The 24,702-nt window shown below is 43.9% G+C and overlaps 1 protein-coding gene across 2 annotated transcripts in view; it reads right to left on the bottom strand.

The window, feature by feature from the left end:
- The window catches only part of LOC146190484 (cell adhesion molecule Dscam1-like), a 221,164-nt gene that overhangs the window by 188,923 nt on the left and 7,539 nt on the right, over positions 1 to 24,702 (bottom strand). For both annotated transcript variants that reach the window (XM_084600901.1, XM_084600900.1), the window contains exon 2: positions 5,096 to 5,350. In XM_084600901.1, the coding sequence (XP_084457027.1) occupies positions 5,096 to 5,350 (255 nt within the window). The remainder of the gene's footprint in view (positions 1 to 5,095; positions 5,351 to 24,702) is intronic.

Below are 24,702 nucleotides of genomic sequence, written 5' to 3'. Positions count from 1 at the left end.
CAGAAGCAGATTAACGGTGTTGATACGATGCATTATCCTATGCAGTACAGGTAGAAGATACGTTGTGAAGTTTATTTTTCTGTCTAAGAAACTAACGTAGACATGAAACATTTTTTTTTAAGATGGCATTTTGTAACTTCACGCTTACGCTGTAATCATGTGCGCGCCGCACGCTTTGCAAATTGAGCACACACTACATTCGCTACATAAATCCTGCCCTGATAACCTCATTGAGGCAGAAAGGAAAGTGCGCGGCGACGCATTCTTTTGTTTAAATGCCGCGACCTTTGGCATTTTAATCCTTTATAATTCCCGCAGAGGGAGCTCCAGCATTGTTGCGGAGTCACAGAAACTGGACTTTGTTTACGGTACGCGCCATTTGACGGCGACTGGGGTAAGCAGTCACAAAAAAAAATTGTTCCGCGACGACTGCGGTGAAATATTTGGGGCTGAGTTAATTTAGAATGACGCAAGCGCGACCTTCTTTCTCGTTGAACTAAAAAAAGAAAATAAAGAGCTTGAAGAACACGGCAAGTGCGGGGGTAATGAGTCGCGTCGCTGCTTCTGGCCGTCCAGCTTGTTTTCTTTTCTGTAGAAGTGAGGGATTCTATTTGTTACTACTTCAGTTTTTCCCAACGTTTGTGTGGCTACTTCCACAAGCTCTGTTTTATTTTGCCTCTCTTGCAACTAGATTTGTTTGTTCCTTATGAGTTTTCTTTACTGAAGTAGATTTCCTTCATCGGTAGTTTTTTGGTATGCCTGCACGTGTTCTATATTGAATCATTCTCTTTTCGTTCCGTCTCAGTTTAATTTTTTTCGGTCGCCGTACAAATAAAGCGACTTTCAAGGTTCTTCCACACAAATCGGAATAATTGCTTTAAATAAAGTAACAGCGCTTGCGACCAGTGATGTCCTTCATTTCTTGTGTAAATAAAGTCACTCCTTAACATTCAAACTAGAAAGCAAAAAAGTACCAAGTCGAAAAACACTACAAACGTTTCTCTTTTTCCAACTGAATTTATGTGCGAGGTTTGAAAGTGAACCTATGGTGACAAAGTAACTTTCTGTAGTATCATCAGAATTCTGTGCGCTTAGAAAAATTACTACAGGACAATAAGCTACAGACTTGTACTACAAAAACACCTCAAGAATTAAAAAAGAGCTACAGATCGAACTACAGAAAAGGCTCACGTTAATGAAGTACTAAAAAAGCATTTCTATATATCTGACATAGTTTCAGTTGTTTCGACGAGGTTAGAGTTATGTAAAACACACACAGACTAGAAATTTGGTGCAGGAGTGTGATTACCTAATAATGAGCACAAAAGGGCATTTCGACTACGAATAGATTACACTGGTTATTTTGGTAATCCGTCATCTTTCAGCATATCTAGAAGCATATTTAGCTAGCTTCAGCAACATATTTCAGTGCTTACGCTTTAATCCTCATAGATTGTTGATTAAAATTTAGAAATGGCAGATTAGGCACTCCAAGCCAGCTGTACAACATTGTTGTGAAAGGTCAATACTTGCTGCAAAAGAAAAATATTGAAGTGCCTGGTGCTGCTCCTCTGCGATGTTTCCAAAAAGTTGTTTCCCATATTTCGTGAATGTGTGACACTCACATTGTGAAGCATTCACCCACAAGTTAGTTGAGTGTTTCGTAGGGTTCCAGGATGCCACAGAACCAACAGAAACAGTCAACGCTAATGAGGCACTTTTTCACTCTTTGTAGACAGCCCGTCTCATCTTCGTTCGTCGCCTTTGATCTCCTTAATTTCATGTCGTATTAATTTCCAGAATTGCGATTAATTGTAAGCAAAAAATTCTCTTTTCAGAAATATTTTTAAACCTCTGTACTTATGGCAACTACCCTATTCCGTAGTCCCCCAGGGTGAAAATGCCCCTTCAAGGTAAGTTCATGGTTTTTAATGAGAGACTTTGGAATGGTTCCTGGAAAGCCGACACTTGTGAAGACGCTGTGAACTATATCATCCACGTTTGCTTGTATATCATCCACGTTTGCTTGTAAAAGGGGTTGGGATCCGTCATTTAAAGGGTAAATTTGAATAGCGTCGATCTGAGTCACAAAATAGTAGTTAGCTGTAAAGATACCACCAGTTCTGCGCTTAGTAGACGCTTACTAGAGCCAACTACAAACGCGTTCTCCAACCTGCCATCTGTATTTAGCGTTCGGTGCTTCAAACATGTGCAATGCTGAGAAATTGAAATATAAGGCCCATTGCAAATGCTCTCGTTCATTGGAGCACCACGTGTAAAAAGAAATGTGAAGTTTGCGTTTGCTAACAAGAACTAGCTCTGAGCACTTGCCCAAACACAAGCTTTGCTGCAGTCGGCTATGGCCAGCGTTTTAACCAATCGCCCGTGCACATAAACGCTCGCCTAACTCTTGGATGCTGATCAGTTATTAGGATAACGACTATCCACTTATTTAGGAGCCAAATTTGTACCAGCCACCGGAGCCAAAAGTAATGGAAGTTTGCATCCAGTTACCGCCAAAATCTGAGATAAAGCAGAGTGGCAGTAGCAGCTGCTGCGACGCCTAATTTCGAACTGGAAACTGTAGAGTGTGCCGACGCCCAAGTTCGCCTGGAAGTGTTTTGCGCGAGATTTTGGCTGGAAAGTACCTCAAAACAAATCCGAATAGTTATTAAACATCCCTGTTAAAATTATGAATTCTTTTCTAAGCGTTATTTATTGTTCGGGAAAAATAAAAGATATACAAAATTACGTTGCAGGCTTAATAGCAAATGTAGCCTAAATGTTATTGCAGTGGCAGTGGTTGTAGAAGCAGTGAGAGCCAGTAAAAACCGGAGCACTGAAGTGCTATTCATATTTCCAACATTTCCACTGTGTAGAAAAGAGAAAAAATGACTAAAATAGCTTCATGCTCGTAATTCGTGGATAGATGGTGAAAATTTCTAGAAATATGTACATAACAATCTGGCTGCTGTTACGTTTTCCTACCGTACGTTGCTCGTTTTCACCAGTAATTTGAGATTTTTCTCTCTGATAAATATTCTTTTGTTTATTATACGTGCGACGCTTAGAGTAAGTCTTTGTACAGACTTGTCTTTTAACCCACGCTCTCGTCTCAGCCCACACATACACCCATTAACGAAGCTAACAACAGTACGAGTAAGAGTAGCTGTTCCCTTTAACAACTTTTTATGAGCAGCCAGTAGAAAATCTTCCGCAGTATAAAATAACCTTTCTCACCTCTTTTTGTCTCATATGAGGGCGTTCATGAAGTTCTTACCAGGAGCATCCGAGAGGATACAAATGAACGTATATCTCTTTATTGTGAGCGCAATGTAAAACGTGAGTTCTGTATAGCACTGCGCAACAGAGAGTATCAAACCAAAGATGGCTGCATCCACTGAAAAATTGGAAGCCCTCTCCAATATCCGCTTTGTCTACTTGAATGAAGACTCATGCTGAGGTAGGGCCGGTCTACAATGACAATGCCTCAGAAGCACGTCGTCAAACAGACAGTGCAGGTGATTTTAACTCGGTCAGATAAGCCTAGACGACCAAGAATGGAGTGGCCGACCGTCGCTCAAAGGTTAACTAGAAATTGCTACAGCAGGGGAGGCAGTAGTGCCCGCTGACGAGCAGATTACCTTTAAATAAATATAGGAACTGGTTAATGTCAATGTAAGCTCAGTGGACGCCATTCTTCACAATGGCCTGCACATGAGGAAAGTTGCCGCACTTACGAAAGACATCCGTCTGCACATCACAATGCACGCACCGCTTCCTCGGCACAGGTGGCAGTGTCGCATTTGGTCGTTCGGGATGCAAAATATTCTCCCATTATCTGCTTTCATTTCGCCTTGCACCAAGTGACGTTTTTCGCTTCCCTGCCACTGCTTGGGTAACAATGCCAGAACGACAAATAAGTGATTGCTCAAGCCGAGCTCTCCCCGAACGCTCAAACTTAGGAGGTCTGTAGAGAATATTTGCGGCAGCTCGTCCAACTGTGCCAGAAGTGCATGGTCTCGGGAAGAGAATATGCAGCATAAATAATAAACTCACACCCAAATATAACTTTCTTATCTGCGTTCCTTCATGTCACTAATATGAACTTTCTGAAAGCCCCTCGTAAGAAAGTATTCAATCGGTAGCAATAACTCGCCTAAAATAAGGCGTGCTCGTAAATCTCTGAAGCGAAAAATGTCGAAAACAATCAGAAAACAACTTACGTTCTGCTAACTCGTAATGCATCAAAAGCTTGGTCTGATGGCTCTGGATGCAATAAATCGCTCCAAAACTGAAGCTAGAATTCCTCAAAACATATCAAACCACGTGGTCAATTCTCCGCACGGCACTAATTCTTTAAACATGGCGACTTTTCAAATGTCCAAATAGATTCTGAGTTACAAAGTAAAATAACTTACAGCATGACTTCTTGCAGCGTTATTAAGTATCCAGTGATTTAAAGCATCAGCTTTAATTAACACATTTTAATAACGCTTTGCATAATTCGTGGGTAAAATTGCGAGCTCTCACGTAATGGAAAAAAAGAGCACTAACAGATGACTTAGCAGGTTGAATTGTCGTGTGCAAAATAAAATAGGTCAGTCCCGTTTACAATCTCCAGTATATAAATTCATTTCGCTCTGTATAGAAAAAAGAGAAACGGCCTGAAAAGATAAAATAGTAATGTGCTACACGTCATTTTCGAAATTAGAGTTATCAGTTCATTAGCGTGGAGTACAGGAGCCAGATGTCATTCGTAAACTATTATGGCAAGGACTGCAGTTGATACCGCACAGAAAAAGCGTACATTGCAGAGGCCTGCAATATTGCTACATCCGATGGACAAGACCTATTATAACGGGCAACGTGTTACAGAAAAATTGTTCGTGAACACAATAATTACATTGATATGTACGATGTTTTATGTCTGCGGATGTATATGAAGACTTTATGCAACTTTCATTTCATCAAATGTAACGTAATGCATTCTGGGTTATGATTGCTGGTTTTCTTTTCATAGAAGATAGTGCACATAATATTTGAGAAGGTTGAAATACAATGAACGCAAACAGAACAAAAACGACCAGCTTACCGAGCGGGAAAGCAAGGACGATAGACGCCGCTCCCACGACGAACGCAGCGAAGGTACGCGATTTCCACAGGAGTCGGCGGCACTGGCAGCGAATACAGGCCATGGCTGAGGTCCTCGCTCTAACGAAGCTAGTGTAGACTTCCATGGTAGGTATATTACGTCTTTGCAGCTTTGTCTTGAGATAGCCCGGCACCACGTCGAAAGAGCTCAGAGCGAGTATTGCAGGCCACGGCGGTGCCCGTCTTGACAGGTTGGCTGAAAAAATGAGAAACACTGTACTACGGAATTACAGAGATACAAATTCTGGTTAGAGTCAATACGTAAAAAGGAAATGCTAATTGCGCCAAAGAGAAACATTCACTTACACGAGCAGAAAAGGTGTCTAAATAAGTGACTGGCATTGTTGCCAAACAATTCTCTTTTCGTATAGATATTTTTGAGCAAAGATAAGAAAAGGCTCATAGAAATTGGCCGCGGCTTCTGAAATTTCGTGCCCTCTGAGCAACAATTTGCTCAACAGTTTTTCTATTATTTATTTTAAACACAATTAATCACCTGAATCATGTGTCACTTGAGCATCGTTCACGTGTACGCATGAAATCTCACATTGCACGAAAGTTTCCTTATGTTGCATGTGGTCTTAAGCGATTTCTGCATTCAGATGGTTAATTGCTCTCCCTAGCGGATCTTGTGGAGAAAAATGTATTGATTTACCTGAAAAATGAATAAACAATATTCATTTATTACTAAGAGCTGCATATTTATTGGAAGCAGCTATCTGACATCTATGTTACTTTCAATTATTCAGTACCAAACCACAAACGCAGATATTTCGACAACCAATAACTATGTTTGAGAGTGACATAGTAACATTTAAATTCACACGCCCTTAGGGTTTGATGCCCAAGTTTAATAATGCGATGTTCCTCCTTCAAGCGCGTCTTGCCAAATTCATTATTTGCAGCCTCGTTCCATTTTTTGCTGTCATCTTCCTCAACAACAAAGGGTTAAACCCCTCTAGGTTTTCCCGTGTGACACTAGCGCTTCCACAAAGCACACGGTAACCAGGAAGTCGACAAAATAGCTTCCAAAAGATCACCGCCCCGTGAATTCCCGGGTTTGCTGAACGAAACCTCGATTTAGGAAGTGAAGTTCTTCCTGGCCAGGTCACTCGTCCACATACTGTCATGTTAGAAGGTGTGGATGGGCGCTAATATTTTATTCCGAGAAACCATTAACCGTGATGTGTTTCAATGTAACATATTTGCTTCTCGATTCCATCATTTCCTGGTGTTTTTTTTATCTCTTTTCCTTTCGGCAATGTGGTCAGAAACCAAGAATTTAATGTGGCCGCCCTTACTTTCCAGGGCCACAAGACTGTTTCCAGCATTGGCCATCACAAGGCGACCGGTAGAGAAGTACGGGGGCGTGCATTGAATATTCAAGCGCGCGCGTCCTCTTCGAGACTGGCTGCGCGAGTTTTCTCCTTTTCTCAGAGGCTGCCGGTCCCTGAATATTCCAAAGCACTGGATTTAGTGCTCGAGCTATGCTTTCTACGAAGCTTTTTTGAGGGCATGCCTTATTCATCGACGACTCTCAGGGCTGCCGGATCGCACTCGCTGGGAAAGAGCTACTTCATATTCATTGTCGCTTCGAGCAGGGGTCAAAAGGCTTTATCGTCACACTTGAATCGATACTCGCTCGGTGCGCACATTTCAGACAACCCGCGCTTACTACAGCATTGTGCGAGCATGCTTTATTGCGAGCGCGGTGCATTTTTACGCGACAGAGCAAACACCACAGGAAGGTGTGTTCGTCGACTTTGGGTGGAAGCAAAAAATCCTTATTGGTCGACGAGATCATAGTCACGTAAACACGCGCGGGGACTCTAAAGACTCCCTAACCTTCACGTTAGACGTTGCGTAATGTACGGATTGAAAGTTACTTAACCATGACACCTAATCAGAATCTAAGGCCTCTACATGCTTCAATTTAACCTGAAAAATAACAAATTTTGCATAAAATTTATTTCTCATTCTTTTTAAGCTTTTTTATCAGGATTAAAACCCATGGCTATTAGGTTCGAAAGGAGTCAAGGAAAAGAAAAAACTCGCTTCTACGGTTTTGGAGCAAGTTGGAGTTTGCATGTATGTGTGTGACCTTGTACGTAAAGTACTTCCACTCAAATGTTTGCTAATGAGAACTTGTGCTTTGGAGCCGAAAGCAGGTCGCTATCGCCTCAAACCATCCGGACAACTGAAATTTATGCTGTATTTTTTAATGTGAGAAATTATCCAGCGCGGAAGGAGTTACCGTCGACATCTTACAAATGGGGGGGGGGGGGATATTTTTTGCTAAGCACAAGAGAGGGTTCAATGCATTCAAAACAGCGCTAAAATCGAAATAGGAGATGACTCGCTACGCACGTTTAAAGAACATACTGACTTTTGAACATTTGGAGCCAAAAAATGGTATGCTGCGCGAAAAGAGCTTCTACATGTTTTTTAAGTTTTGATGCGAACATTGGCTGCAAAGACTATTTGGCATACAATGCTATATTTTCTCCCTGAAGAAACAAATGCCGATTGGGCTGTAGGCACATGAAAGCACAAGCCCGCACGGACGAAGATTATGAAGGAAAATGTTTTATACTCAGACTGAATTCAGGAAACCACGCCACTATATATAGACTAGGAGAAAGATTAAATAACGCGAACGCCTCATCCTCGCGCATGTCTGCTTTCTTCTTAATTCACAAATCATTATTTTGCTTTTTTATTTTGTTGGAGGAGACAATAAAACGCCAGTTAAAGCTATTGGTTTCATTGCGGCGAGAAGAAATATTTTCGAGTCCATGGTTTATGACGAATGAGAGCATATGGCACAAATAATGCGAGGTTCATGCGGACTGGAATGGAACACGTACCCTCAATTAAGATTCGTCGAAGCGGATACACCGCTGAGTTTGGGCTGCAATTAAGATATGCATGGTCACACTGCAAGCCGGCAGTAAGCACGACAATCGCTGTCTATGAAACGAGTAAACATTGAGTGGGTACGCCTGAGACAAGCGTCGTATTTGCAGTTATTGTGCGTGCGTATTTCTAGACTTTATCCTTAATGTTGGCAGGGGAAAAGTACACACCAGGAAGCCATAGCAGTAAAGACAAATAGTGCGCCCAAATTCATGTAGAAAATGGTGATTATGAGAAAAGGGAGGTAAATTTCACGTGCTCCTTCAAAAAAAAAAAAAATAGAAGTCACTAAGAAATCGTTTGAGAATTTCTTTTTTTTTTTTTGTTGATGTTGCAGTGCTTCAGTGAAAATGCAGCTTTAATGGCCGCATTACAAGGGAAGTCAAAAGAGAAAACATTTGTGCAAGGGCATTTGAGATACGTTAAACAAAGGCAGTTTATCAAAATTTATCTGTGGTTTTCTGTTTCTGTGTTTCTGCATTTACAGGTCACGGAGAGTTTCATGATCCATTAGCTATGCATAAGATCTAAATCTTATCGGTGCTTTTTATACGCAGACCTGGCGGTCAGTGCTTAAAGGTGTTGAGAGAGGTTTCAACAGTGACCTGAGAAGTGTAAAATTATTCAAAATGATCAGGTTTTTATAGATGTCATCCTTTCTCAACATTTCACTCATGTGTTAAGGATTGAAACAAAGGTCAGGTACGGAGAAACTCCGGCTGTGCCAAACAGCCTTCTGGGTGGTGAGATAAGAGTGAGGTGAATTTGCTAAAGCGTCCTCCTCCACCTTTATTTTTATTCTCCTACCAGAGCTGTAAGAATAAAGAGAGAAAAATTCATCTTCCTGCACTTTTTTATGGATAGAAATTGAATGTCTGATAAGAAATTGTTTAAGGGGCAGGAGGGAGGGGGGTGGCACTTCGTTTTATTGCAGAATCGTTATAGTGCACAAGCATAGTTTCTAATTGTATGCCGCGCGTAAAATGTAAGATAAATATCGGCTTCACGTGACCGTACTTCACTCATAGCAGTTTTTGACATACCCAGGATACCCACGGATCCTCGGCGAAGCATCGCTTTCACCGGAAAGTATTTGTGAACGCACTGTTTCCGCACTCGTGAAGTTTCGTCATGACAATCAATATACCAGCAGTTCAATTCTCGGGACGCATGTCGCTTTAGAAATGCACTTCACTGGCATCCTTTGGTGGTCCGAACTTCTCGATGCGAGCGAAGGACCATCCCTAAATAGAGTTTCCTAAGTACCAAAAATAAGACCATTCAAACTACATCTTCATAACAGCATTGTGGGCTACTCCGCAATTGCCTCAAAATTATGATTGCTGTAAAAGAACGCTGGATCAATTTTAAACGGTAGTTTTCGTGTTTATCTTTTTCTGACTTCCTTGCACTCCACCAGCTAGCTCCGCCCGGGGTTGCTAATATCTAATAGCATGTTACTCTTTGGAAATGCTCTTATATGTCATTGAGAAAAAGCTAAACAGTACATTAAGATAGTGAGTCAAGATGTAAGCCATGATGACCAGGTGTTTTCTTCGCTCTGCATTAGGTTACATAAGTTGTTACCACACCTAGCCTGGGCTAATTAGGGCTGCTGCGTAAAATTTGCACGGTGTACCAAATGTTGAAAACTGCCGTAAGTCGTTTTCGATGTTCGGTGATATGTAGCAGATGGTACGAGCCTCCCAAACTAGAAAGATTTGCACAGATCTTCTAGTTCTGGGAATGGCAGCAAGTAATTGCGGCTAGTTTTTAAAATAAACATTGGTAATAACTGATTGGAATCTGATGCTTATCTTTCCTTAAGGTGTGCATATTGTAAAGCTGTTCAAGAAGAAGCGGTTTTAGAGAGTGACGTAAGAGCCACGATATAAGAATTTACTCGCATACGTTTCGCATATCGCCTTCCCTTACTGGCACAAATTAGTAACCATCCAACGCTCTTCGTATACTCTACGCAATTGCATATGTCATGAATTTATTTGCACTTGGAACTTCAGTTACATTAAAGCATTATTCAGCAGTGTGGGTTTCAGATTTACAAATAGAAAATGTGGGCTGTTGCACAGCAAAACAACTTTGTGCGCTTCCGCTGTGCTTTCCACATGAAGTGCGCGATATCTTTGGCATTTATTGCGCGCAGTGAAAGAATATTACGTAGTATTAGTTTGTACTTGTACGTCCAACAATTCTAAAGTGTACAAAATGTGAAATACGCACAAACGTTCACAAACCGTGCACTGTATAAGATGCGTGACGTCTTCAAGCCAAATTCCACACCAAATGTGTACACAGTCATGCCGATATATGCATGCTCTATGTCACATCCTATACGAATACTCCTCTTGGCATAAGCTATTACAGAATTCGTCTTTTTTTAGAGAAAATTTGGACAGCAGAAAACAAGCCACCGGACTGTCATGGCAAGGCGCATGTTTTTGATAGCTTGAGTGGTACGAAATGAGATGCAATTTGGTGTGTTCTTGCCTCCACAGAGACATGGTGAAACATACCTACATCCGCCTATTCTCTTCCCCTTCATTTTCCTTCCTGTTACCGTTCTATATGGCCTATTTCTATATAAGGTAGGCGTTCAGCATGCGGAGACTCTAACCTGTATGGCACCGTCATTTCGCCAGGCATACTAATTACTTTCAACCATGGCAAAGAAAAGAGAAATAAACAGTAAATGTTATACTCAGGAGGGGATGTGGCCGCATGGAAAATACCGCATGCAACTGCAAGCGTAGAAGCGCATGCTGGGTTTTGAAAACTCCGGAGTTCGGCAGCTCACCTTCTAAAAGTCGAAGTGACGGCTGGACTTAATCTTTCCACTTCAGTCACCTTCAGCTACAGTACATAAGTTGCAGCCTGCGTAGCTCGTGCCTAACATCCAAGCTACCACAACACTGTAGTCGGTAGTATTTATAGTCTTGTGCTTTCACTGCAGGCATGAACTACTTTTTAATATGAATGACTGAATTTAAGCATATCTGAAGCTTCTTGTTAGCATTAAATATATGTCTCAAACGTCTGCTTTGGAATTGAAAAGAAGTTAATTATGCATACATAACACATGGCTTAATCCTGCTTCCAGCACGCATGCGCTGTTTAGTGCAGCCTATGTCATAGTATTCGTTTATATAATACAAAGCACGAAAACATATTCGATTTGTTTGTAGCGTGACAAAAAAAAACGTACTACTCACCAAAAACCGAAGTTCGATCTTTAAGGAATGCTTCTGATGGCTCGTAGCGGTTGTCGGTAGCAAAAAAAAAAAAAGGAAAGCGCGCACAGCTGTTAAGACGTTGCTTGTTTCAGGCACAGAGTGGTGCTGACAAGTTCGTTTTTTTTTTCAACGAATTCATTGTGTTAAAGAGACTTGTGAAGTGCCTTGAAGGGAGATGCTATCGACGGCTCTCAACTTGCGTTGTAATTATCTGAAACATCTAACCAAATCACAAGTGCGCACGACGGACGGACTATGAGAGCGAGGTGGTTAACAATATATTAAGAGGCACAAAAAAGTGGCACAGCTCACGCAGTTCTGTAGATACGACTTATTGAGATGTCAGGAGCACACAACTTCGCTGTCACAAAAAACAGAGCCACCACTTTCATTTTCCAGAAACGATTACCTTGCAGTGTTCCTTGCTTTCCGAAAGTCTTCCGCTCGTCTTCTAGGAAGCACTCGAAAAAAGTGCAAACTACAGATGAGGATGGTGACCCACTGTTCTGAGAAATGAACTGTATTACCCAGTGACTTTGCAAAAAGTGTTACAACGTAACCGCACTGCAGTCCGAGCTTACGTGAAGATAGCTTGCTCAGCGAAACACAGACAGCAGCGTGGATAGCGAACGTTGGACAATTTCACGAGCAGTTGACTTCCGCGAGCTTCGGAAATTCGCGCAAGGCCCCCGGTGCGGCAGATTCGATGCGCGGTTGGCGAATGCGCGCGTCTGGCGGCAATCGAAGAGCCTCTGCCGCCGCCGCCGCTTCAGCGCCCCAGGTTCCATCACAGGGACACTAGGGGGCGCCACGGATCCATAGCGTGCCAGAGCCCGAGCGCACCCTCCACCCGCGTTCGTCTTTGTCTCTCTCGCGCTCTCTTTTCGCTGCTATCATGCGCGGGTGAGGCTAGTAGCACCCGTACGTAGCCTCTTGACATCTCGGTCTTTCGCCTTATTTCAAGCCCCTATACCCGCAGGCCACTTTGCATTAGTTCGACGGCAATGTTTTGCATTTAATCTTTTTCATTCCATACACAATCTACAGCTCACTTTTTATAGTACTCGCATGTTTTGCCTTTGTCTATAGCATAAAGGAGACCGCATTGAAATTTATTTTGTGCTGGTGGTCTCCGCGGACTCCAGTGATTTCCGCGTCTTTTTCGAAGAATGGAACCGGTTAACAAATGTAAAATTTAGAACGAAGGCATGCGCCTTGAATGCGCGTCTTCCTGATTAATAGAATTCCGAGATGAACGAATCTGCGTTAGAGAAAACAAAATGGTGCTAAATAGGGGCATATGAATTGAAAATTTATGCATTTTAACACAGCTTTTGACCATAACTATGCTTCTTAACATAACTCGTAAAACAGCGCGCAACAAGACGATACAAGCGTCGTGCAGCACTTCTTTGTCGCACCTTGTTTCGTGCTGTTTTAGCGTCAAGTATTAGGAAGACTTAAACTCATGAGCACGCGTACCAGTCAGAAATGGAATTTTTGAAAAAGAAGAAAAATGGAAATTTCGAAACTTCGGCGTTCCGTACAAGAAAGGAATGAAACGTTAGACAGTATAAATGAGACCTGTACAAATTTTTGGTTGACAGGGAAATATTAGCCTGACATGCTTGCGCATAGTGCAGAAAGTTCATTCCTAAAATTGAATTTGGCAAATACGAGACATCATTCATTAAGTTAGGAGCCGCGAACAAGATTTTTATGCGAAGAGATTTTTCTGTCCTGTCTGTTTGTCTTGCCAGATAAAAGCTTATCTACCACAACCAGATATCACTTTGAATAATTTATTCTTTGCTGCTTTCCTTCCCTCGAAACTGTCCACGCAATTTACCTAGAATGCCTGTAGTCCCTAACCAGCGCCCCATTAGAATAAGCGGCGTTTTTGCCGCGGTGCCTACCTACTTTACAGGCAAAGCACGCTTTACAGAACTACAAAACGTTCAAGTTTATTGTAGCGAGAGCTACACTACGTTAGTCAGCAGCGCATTTCGCCGTGTGTAAGGCAGCCCAATAGTGCGCATGCGCAGAAACCGGAGAGGAGCAACAGGTACGCGGCGCATGACATCAGAGCTCGCTGCCGCGTGCCGACTCTACTGCCGATGAAGCAGAGACGCCCGAACAAAGAGAAGAACGTCTTGCGAAGCGGAGACCCTAAGACGCAGAGCGTAATAATAATAATAGTAATAATAATAATAATGATAATGATAATAATAATAATAATAATAATAATAATAATAATAATAATAATAATAATAATAATAATAATAATAATAATAATAATAATAATAATAATAATAATAATAACAAATTGTTAACAGGAAATACAAGGCGCAGTATCTGTCACACTTGCTCGGTGGGCATCTGAACCGCACTGTAATGAAAAAGTAGAGAGGTGGGGTAGGAGAAAAAGTGGAAAGAGGATCCGTACTAGAGGGCTACGGAGTAATTTCGACATATGGGGATCTTCAACGTGCTCTGACATCACACAGCAGACGGACTTCTCTCCGTTTCGCCTTCATCAAAAAGCAGCCGCCGGCAGAGCTGCGGTGCATAACAAAAATAGAATGAGCGTAAGAAGGTGAAGAGAACAGTGGAGACGCCCACACAGAGAGCAGAACGCCTTGCCAAACGGTGATGCGTGACTGCCGAGCGCATTAGACGGAACATAGCCGCTGAGATGGGGCATATGGAAGAGTTCAGTCAAAGAGAATTTGAAGGCACTTCGTGTGACTGATCACTCCATTCGAGTTTCCGAAAGTGCGTCTGCAACCCGGACATTTTAAGCAGACTTTATGAACAATTCGTTCGGACACATTTCTAGTGTGTGCGAGACTGTGGCGGCGAATGGACCTGACACCGGTGAGTAATCCAACGTATGAGACTGCTTTTGGAGACTCTGCCAAATCGAAATACTGTATAAACAAAACTGAGACCACTGCATGGTACTTCACAGATCATCGGCCACTCTTCGTCTCTGTCAATCAAAACGAATAAAATGTACATTCAATATCTCTCATTGATAAACATACAACACCACAACAAGCTCAGCTAAGGAAACATACATCTCGCTACGTATATCGTGGCATAGCTTAGCTAAGCCACTGCCAATGTTTTTTTTTTTTCAAGCTCACTATTTCCCATGAATACTGTGTTAGGCTTACTTCTGTTCTTTTCGGCATATAACTGCTCTCATAGCGACACCGTAAGGTCAGCCTGCTTCACAAAAGCTAGCATCGCCGCAGTTGGTACTGAGTGAAAATCCTCAGTGGCCGACAGGGCCATGCTGTCCGAGCCAGATGACCTCGAGCGGGAATTTCAGACACCCTACAACACTTACGGTAAATGTGACGGCAAGCTTGAATGGAAAGTAATTAATACGTGGTATTTCATGAGGGTAGCCGCATGGTGCTAATGAGATAATTTTATAAAGTAGCTATTTCTGCGTAAAAATATTCCACGTTCAGTGAAAGATTCAAACGCACGAGCCCCGGTTTCCGAGCTAGAATGTTAGCCGCTAGGCAGCACAAACTGTGCTTGTACGGCTTCCGAAAAAGGAGGTGTCTAAATGTATGCCTTGTATTCCAAAAGCGCTGATGTAAAGTGATGGTTCTTGACTGTATGCTAAAGAGCTTGCGTAGAACGAGAGGAAAAAGATGGCTTGCACAGTATGAAAGAGCACTGAACAAGGGTAGAGGGGGAAGCCTCAGTTCGCAGGTCGAGCCAACATTTCGACGAGTGGACTTGTCTTCGTCCACTTCGTCTATATGTCCACTTGTCGAAACGTTTGCTCGACCTGCAAACTGAGGATCCTCCCATCTCCCCTCCCCCCCCCCCGCCCCCGCCTCTACCCTTGTTCAGTGCTCTTTCATAAAGAGCACGCATGTTAAAGAGAATACTACAGGCCGCTATCCCGTCATAACCACAAGGCGGATCATAAATGTTTTCTTATTTTTCCTATTACAATGCGAGCCTCTTCGCTTTATATTTTTCCACGTAAATTAATTCAGACATTGTCCTTTTAGCGCAATAATGTGGTTGTGGTAGCGACGCTGTGACCATCGCTTAGATAAAAGCTGAGCAATCAAGTGAATCAATTTTTGCCTTATAGGCGCTAAAGAGCTAGCTTTTTATAGAAATTCTATTCGTTTCACAGCGCAAAATATGAACTATGCGCGACTTTCATAGTTCTTGTATACGTGCATAAAAAACGCTATTGCAGAATTAGGGTTTTTTTTATTTTTCTGAATACTTTGCCAGGGTAAATTTTGTTGTGGAGCCTCAATAGTTACCGGGCAGTAGACGTGTGCGAGGCGTGCCACCTCACGTTGCAATTCTTTCAGCTTTTTATTCGCCATTTCCTTAACAGACCTAGTACGCTTCGCTTGACCGCCGTATTCAAACATCTTGATAACAGGCTAGAAGTTAAGTGCAGCTGCTAGCTCGTATGTTCGAGCAAATAGATGCTATCAGAAAAGATGTACTGTAGAACGTTGTACGGAGGACATCAATATTACTTTATTATAGCGGTTAGGAGTGTCTTTTTCATAAAAAAGAATGTCTTGAAGAGTTTGATGTCTTAAGCGAAGCTTCCTTTTTGATACTTATACCTTGAAACTGGTGTAATTTATGAAACAATGGCACTTGTAAACGCTTGTTTTCCTTTTCTACAGTAATCTTTATCGCAACTACATGAGTAGACTTACAAAAAGAAGTTTGGCCTTTCTCTACCTGAGACCAATTCCAAGAGTGCTGATTTTTATGTGAACCTGAAATTGGCACGAAGCTTACGAACTAATTCTAATAATCTCGAACCTACTGGAAGACACAGTGCGGTGATCTTAAAATATAAAAAAAAGAAAAAGTTTAAGATCACTGCGACAGCAGAAGAGACTTATCAGAAGACGTAGACTTCTGCTACTCTTTCAAAAGAAGCAAGTAGCTGGTGGTAACAGGTAACACCTCAGGTCTACATGAAAATGAGTTATGTGCAGTTTCATGGTTTTTTTTTTTTCTTTTTTGCTTGGGGAGCCTCCTTATCTCCCCTCTGCTTACCCCCCTCCCCCCGGTCGAAAAAATCTCGTCTGTGCGTATGCGTTATGTAACCTTCACCGACATAACGATTAATGCAGCTCCAGATCCAAAACTTGCTTTTTGCGGTAGCTAATATCGCTTAGCGGCGTACCGCCGCCACGCAGCACGCCTGCGCACCTGCCAACCAAGCGGCAACACGGCCATCACGCGGCGCCCAGGAGAAATCCTCGAAAGCCTATAATTAGGGCGGCGCTGCAGTGAAAGAGAAAAAATAAGAAGGAAGTAAACACTCAAATGTCATTAGGGAGCGCAGAGAATATTCTCTGCACGGTGGCAGCCTTGGCAGCAACCTTTCCACGTGGTTCCCGCATTCAGATTACATCCCCTTACACCTAAGCCTATAGCTGTCACGCGTTACCAGATAATGAGAACATAGTATGAAAAAGTTGCGTGTAGTTGAAGCGCCCCCGAATACATCACGTCGTACTCAGGTGAGCTTAACCACGGTCCGCCCTCCTGTAGCAAATGCGAACACCGGGACATCGCAAAAAACACCCATGCGACGGCATCAGGAGGGAAGTGCAATATGCGTTGGCGCCGGCGTACCAGCCCCGCTCTACGCCGCACTTGTCAGCAACCCTTCCCCCCTGCCATCCGCTCCCTATCCACCATTGCGCTCGCCGGCCTGCCGATACAAACATACGCACACACGAACGCAGACGCACTAACTGGGCCCGCCTTTCCTGCGGTTTGGGCGCCGCGAGCGCGAGGCATGTCGCCTCCGTTGGCTGCCAGCGAGCAATCAATCGCAGCTGCCTCGTTCAGTTTTGACGCTGTGGCTCGGAACACGGCCCCCACTAGGAGCTGCCAGCAACGCTCAGGGCAGCAGCCCCGAAACAAGGGCAAAGGCACGGACGACGGTGGCTTCGCCGCAGCTCAGCCTGTCGGTGTCGACGACGAAACTTTGTTTAGTTTCGCCCAGTGACTGAAAGCACGCCAGTTTCAGGGTTTGCAGACTGCTTGCTCTGGAGCGTCGCATACTCTACCGTTGTGTTCACCTGCCACGGTACAATCTGTCCTCTTTATTTCACTTCAATTGTATATTTTGAAGACCGAAATATACTCTACGACTCGCAACACGTACTTTAACTGCACCATTTTACGGCTCCTAGATAACAAGCCAACCTCTGCAGGCTGCGATAAAATCACCTATGTCATTAAAAGCACGACGACACGCAGACATCGATCGCTATTTCTCTCGTTCACTCAATCATTAATTCAATCAATCAATCAATCAATCTGTCAATCAATTAAACAAACAAAAATCAATCAATTCATCGTTCTATTTTTGTTTATGAGTGTTTGCCCCAGAAGCAAGAAAATTTTGCCGTCCTATGTATCCACGAAAATTATTATTAGCCTCTCTGGGGACCCACTGTAGTGAGTGTTTGTCAATGATATCCTGCGAAATTTAAATGAATTGTAACGAACCTTTTTTTTTTTTTTTTTTTTATCGGCGCTAACAGTGCCTGAAGCTGGGAAATCAGGAGCTATTCAGGAAAGAGAATGTTGTCAGTGCTAGGCCGTTTACGTTCGAAGAACTGTGGAATGGTGCACTGGGGACCTGTGTGATTACTTTTACGTGACATAATTATTTTGTGCCTAATCGGCGACCATGAAAGCCGTCGCCGGCGTTCAGGAAAGAACAGCTGCACAGCGCATGCCATCCTGTGGACAACTCCCGGAGGCAGCTCGACTGCATCATCGCGCCTGACCGCCACACTTGTGCCGCCGCAGCAGTCGGGCGTGACCCTCTGCAATACCAGGATGTGACCCGCCGCAGTGCCCCCGGGCAGTACCTGGGTCTAACGCACTGCAGTACGAGCACTGAAACGCCTAGACGTGGCCTGCCGCAGAACCCGGTACTTGGCCGCCTGGCGTGAACCGAGCCAGCGTCATATCCCAGTCGCTGGTCTCTGGGAACCAGATCCAGGGCCTGGTTCCTGCACAGCGTGGCAGGAAAGGGAACTTCTACCGTTGGCCGGCCAGCGCCTAAACTGGACTGCACGGCACCATCGGGGTCACCTGCTCTGGCATCGACTTAACCAGGGACTAAGCAAAAAAAAAAAAAAGAGTAGGGCGTTTTTTTGAACGTGCCCAATAAACCCAGGCTAGGCTGTGTGCGTGTGGTAGTGTTTTAGTGGTCAAGAAAGGAAAAGCGTGCGTGTGTCCATGAACCTGATCTCGTATCTGTCCAGAGCTCCTGAATGAACCTGGGCCCGCTAACATCACAAATATTTTATAATATTTATATTATTATATCTACGATGTTTACAGAGCTGACAGCAGAATAAAATGTGTAAGAAGGAACATTGTGATGCAAATATCTAATTACGCTGCGCCTAGCGGGTTTGGGGACTTCCGTTGCGGGCATTCTATTTTTGGGTTGACAACACTGGCTTTTTCACGCAAATGTTATAAGCACTCTACAAATCGTGCGCAAAAACGCGGGTTATCAATAAGCACTTTAACACATTCAGATAAATGTTAAGAAAAAATCATAACGGCTGCTGAAAAGACGCAGACAATAAACGTCTGGCCGCGAACTAACGTTCAAGAAGAGAACAAGGTAACAGACAAAGTTGGTGCGAGGCGAACAAAAATCCATACAAGCCCAATACACTCTGCATCATCTGTCCTGTACCGCCTGCCTGACAAACACGATCACGTACGCTTCGAGCACTTTTTCTATAGACGCGAATCCCAGCTCTGACTTGTGTTACCGAGAGTGCCAAAAATCTCATCCTTGGGGATGCATCGAGGCTCGCGGATGTTCGCTTTCTTGTCGGGAAAAAAGGTCAGAGACATACAATGCCCGGCTTCTCGAACGACGACGCCAGCGTCTCAAGGGTAGACTAGAGCACGCTCTTTAGCTAAAGTACGAAAGAAAAAGAATTTCGTGTGCCTCGAGTGTCGGCGACAGCATTTTTTCCCGTCAATACTGCCTTTAGGTACGCTTGGTTCGGTGTATGCGCCTGAGGTATCCCGATTCAGCAACCGCGCCAGTACAAAGCGATCCCTGGGCGAGCATACATCCAAGAAGCAATTGCCTTCTTTCGCGCGTGGCTCTATGCCCCCAGGCAAATCTGAGCGGCCACTGATCACCCAACTTGCATGTGGGGTGAAGAAGCAATGTCTCGTATTTGCGGTACTGTGTTCCGTCCCTTCTTTCGCATCGCATTTCTAAGGTGTGACTGCATGTACATACACACCTTAGCCCCCTTTGGTCAACTCAAGAAAAACAAAAAAGATGAAAAAAAGCAATCTCCGCTAGCGGCTATAAGGCGGATACCTACAACTTGATTTCAGATAAATGTTTTTTTTTTTTTGCACTATCTGGAAAGTTAAAATCCGCCTACTGAATATATCTCCTGTTGAAAAGAATGATTAAACAATAACATTAATGCGTGCCTTTTGCGCTTTAAAAGGAAGAATAAATTGCACCAGAAATCTGGCTTTATGTTCTTCAGTCTCTGCAGGCGAAAAGGAGATCGATTACATAAAGAAGTAAGCGTATAATTTCTCCTTTGGCGGCTCACTTCTCTTTACAGTCTCATCCTTCTCTTTATTTTGCTTTGCTGTCTGTCTTTTATTTCAATGCGCTTGTTGTGACTCCGCCTTTATAAAAATGACCCAGCTACAATAAGGTACACGAAGAAAAACAACAAGCAAAACAACGCATATGAATGCTGTAGAGAATAAGAAAGACAGGTAAGGGTGTTTTTACTTTGCCGATGATGAAGGTGCAGCTTTACTTACTGGAGCAGCGGTTTGCCTAAGTTCTTTGCCCTTCTGTGATCAGTAAATGCATGAATTTGTTTTTTTTTAGCTTCAATTCCAAACTTAACATTTCTACACAGGTAAGTGTCGCATGAAATGAGCAGTCCTTTAAAATGAAACTTGTTAACAGCAGTTTTGCAGTGCACTTGAACATCTGTCGTTACAATTGCTGCCCAATGACGTCATAATATTGCCTTACTATTCTCCCAGCAGTATTAAATCGACGGCGGTCTGAGACAGCTAGCACGGTGCAAGCTGCACATAATAGAGAGTTTTAGCTTACCGTGATCCGCGATCCGCTACCGTGAACCGCCACCGCGCGTTCCACTGCGCATGCCCAAACCCCCTCGACGCGGATAGATGGCGCCACATACTGGATGTCCACACATGGACCTGCCGCGTCGGGACCAATGACCTTGTTCGCCCCGCCCGCGCACGGTAGAAGGTCACCGTGGTGGATCGCGGATCACGGTAAGCTAAATGAGAGATTTAGCTTACCGTGATCCGCGATCCGCCACGGTGACCTTCTACCGTGCGTGGGCGGGGCGAACAAGCTCATTGGTCCTGACGCGGCAGGTCCATGTGCGAACATCCAGTATGTGGCGCCATCTATCCGCGTCGAGGGGGTTTGGGCATGCGCAGTGGAACGCGTGGTGGCGGTTCACGGTAGCGGATCGCGGATCACGGTAAGCTAAAACTCTCTAATAGAGAGTTTTAGCTTACCGTGATCCGCGATCCGCTACTGGGATCCGCCACCGCGCGTTCCACTGCGCATGCCCAGATCCCCCTTGCCGCCGACAGATGGCGCCACATACTTGATGTCGGCACAAAGACCTGCCGCGTCGGGACCAATGAGCTTGTTCGCCCCGCCCACGCACGGTAGAAGGTCACCGTGGCGGATCGCGGATCACGGTAAGCTAAATCTCTCATTTAGCTTACCGTGATCCGCGATCCACCACGGTGACCTTCTACCTTCGTCGGGACCAATCAGCTTGACCGCTCCGCCCACGCGCGGTAGAGAGCCACGGTGGCGGATCGCGGATCACGGTAAGCTAAATCTCTCTAATGTGTTCCACCGCCCTAAGCATCCGCAGTTGGATGCTTCTCAACTATGAACGGAATAAAACCAGTGGAGGGAGCTCGTCCAAAACGGCAGAGACCATTCTTGAGAATAGCAGCGCGCTACTACACGCAGTAGGCATCCACTGTGCTGTATTCGTACGCATTTTTCTCTAGTAATTTATCGTTTTCAATCAACCGCTCGCCGGAATTTTTAAACATAAATGCGCAACCACCTTTCCAACCACTGCAATATTTGTTTAAATTAGGTTTAACACTGCACAAAGTATTGAAGGACTAGTTTTAGTGCTCCTGCAGTCCTGCAGGTTCCCCAGACTATACTGATGAGCAATATATGTTTACAACACGCTACTAAAGATTAAGTTGCTATTTGCTCTTCTTTCTTAAGCATAAATCCATAAATTGTGTTTAACCAAAAAAAAAAGGCAGCGCTAAATTTTTGACGGAACACACAGAAAGACGAACGGGACAGCGCCTGCCCCGTTCGCCTTTCTGTGTGTTCCGTAAACAATTTAGCGCTGTATTTCGTTTGGTTAAACACAATGTCACACCAACTAGCCCAGCAAGAGATACTGTTGACCGAACCAATAAATATATGAAAAAAAAATTGATCTCGGAACAAAATTCTTTAATACTTGTAAAGTTTGTGAAAAGAAGTTTTCACGCAATAACGCAGCATCGTTCATGCACTGACATTAGGTTTTATGTGTTCAATGACGACCTGTATGCACGTGTCGCCAGAAAACTAAGCCATTTTAGGCGACGTATCAATTCATGTTTCAGACGGCAGAGTCACATTGAGCACAGCCTCACATTACAGCCAGTATATTTAAAGAATGCAAGCGTAAATACCCCAAAAGAAAGCCTCCTTCCTCTTCAAATGCATCAATCTGTTGTCGTGGCAACATATTCTGTCTGCTCGTGTCTACCATAACCTCAAGCATATGTGCTCGATGTCAGGATGTTGTTTGGATCTACAAATTAATTCCCGCAACTACTTCACCATAGAGCACTCCTATTTGAGGCATGCTGGTTTTGTTTCCTCGGTAAGTATAAAAGCAGTCTTAATAACTTTTGTTCAGAAACTTCATGAAATAAAGCTACCTAGATCAAATCAGGTTAATATGACCATCTGAACAGGGCTTTCAATTTTATATCCATTTGCCAGAAACTACCGTTACGCATCTTCGGCGCTGTCTATTAGAGGTCATTGGTGAAGAGGAGCCCATGGGGAAATGGTGCCTAATTAGATCCCGCACGTGATAGAGAGCGCGGGCTTTCGCTTAAAGCACGCTCAGCGCACTCCATGCACCGCCGTTCTTTGGAGCTGCGCGCGTCGACCGGTAAGTGAAGCGGGCACTTAACCTTGTTATGCAAACGAGATTTCAGCGCATGGGTTCGAGGTGATCGAGTAAGCAGATGCGAACCGTAAGGGAGCTGAACCACTGCCGACGTCGTACTCTGTTTAGTTTCTTGAGGAAACCTCCATACCGCCAGCTGCGCTCCGGGAAAATTTCAGCCATAGGAAAAAGGAGGCTGATAAGATCACCTGTTCAACTATAATCGATGCATGAGATGAACGAGAGTTTAAGCTTGGACGCCCATGGTAGAATTCTGGGGCAGTTAATGAGGAGCGCCTGATGCAGCAGATACGAGTCCACAAAGGTGAGCTAAAAGCGACCACCTTTGGAACTGCTTATTTCTTTCACTGTGCAAAGCGAGGCAAAGGTCATGTTTCTTTTTTTTTTTTCGGGCGCCGTAAAATAAACGCGAGTTCATTAGGTATTCTTGACTTTTCTGAGCGAAACTTTCCATTTCCTCGTTATATTGCAGGTTATACATCGCACTCGACCCATGATAGCGTTAAGAGAACCATGTCGCAAAAAAGCCGGTGTCGGTGTACTGTTCGTAACGGAAAAGTCAGAAGAGTGTAAAGAAATAAAATATTTATGAAAACATTACGCGACAAACAAACAACATGGGTTAAAAACCATGCCAGCTCGGGCGGCGTGAGCCATTAAAATTCGCGCATGTCTAGCAGCGCTTCCATCATCGGAAGCCACTCGGGCACTTGGTCTTGTTTCTTGAAAAGATCAATAACGCTAGCAACGCATTCTCTAAAGTAGTATTGCATTTTTCTCTCATGAATGTCTGCATGCCTGAAAATTATTATGGGCCGCCAAATACTGTGCAGGCCCAATACCATGGTTATGTCCAGCGGTAGCCCATCAATATTCAGTGTGTGTAAAATAAGGTTCTGAAGTTGGAAATAAAGAAAAAAAGAAGCGAGCAAGCAAACACTCCGCCACAAAACTGGGTTTCCTCTGTCGCAATTAAGGTGGAACTAATGTATGCATTGCCTTATGACGGTCACCAAAGGTTAGGTGCATCATTAGAAGAAACTAATTACGGAAGTAGTAGTTAAGCAAGTAACAAAGAACATTTCCGCTTTACTTATCAGTGAGGCGGCGCTCAGTAAAAAGTTCCTTAGATCGTACGGCGCTGCGGCATCAGATGGCGCGAGCAGCCGCACGATTCAAAGCTTTATACATCCATTCACTGCCCTCAAAGAATCGAGGTTTAAGGACAGCGGAGAAAAAACAGACTGCGGACTTTAAGCTGCGAAGAAATAACCAAATGGAGGTTATCTGGAGGGTAAAATCAAGGCAGGAGGGAAATTTCATCCAGCACTAAATACAAAAAAGGAGTGGTGTGTAATGAGAAGTATGTTGTCGTGAGGCTGAAGAGCATGAGAAGGCGATGCGAACGGGGAACGGGACACGATGACGCTGTCGCGTTGAACTCTTAAAGATAAAGCATAAGCGTCCTCCAATTTCATTCAAAGTTCCCAAACTATTCGTCGTCGCTTACACCCAGACACCGAGAACGAGAGATATCGAGGGGGTGGCGTCGGCAATTTTAAGGCGAAAGCCGTACTTAGCTCATGGTGAAAATCTCGCGTGGGCGAGGTCTCTTCGCGAGATCTGTCCGCAAGATTCCGTGGAACATTGGCGGTGTTTTTGTCCAACCTTTATGAAAAAATGTCATCCTCCACCGGAAATCAAACTCCTACCCCTCCGATCACTAGCCGAGCGCGCCAACGCTTTTCCCCTAATTATTTCTAGTGAATATTTATTCACTGTTTGAAGTTTTTAAATCTAAACTCTAGAGCCATGGGATGCGTGAGTGTGTCTGCATCAACATATGGGCTCCCATCTCATGCCTGACGTTAAACAAGCGCACGTATCTTCTTTCTCGAGCCAACAGAAACAGTTTCAAACAATGAAGAAACGGAGGCAAGAGAAACAGAAACAATTTCAAGCCTTGAAGAAAAGCATACGGCAGAAGTGAAATAACTTTGAGCTGTGAAAGAAACGAGAAGCATTTTGCAGGGACCGAACTAAGCGTCACA

The sequence above is a fragment of the Amblyomma maculatum genome, chromosome 4 (genome assembly GCF_055883805.1).
Source record: "Amblyomma maculatum isolate TAMU_Amacu chromosome 4, ASM5588380v1, whole genome shotgun sequence".
NCBI lineage: Eukaryota > Metazoa > Arthropoda > Arachnida > Ixodida > Ixodidae > Amblyomma > Amblyomma maculatum.
This window is presented reverse-complemented; position numbering and strand designations above follow the sequence as displayed.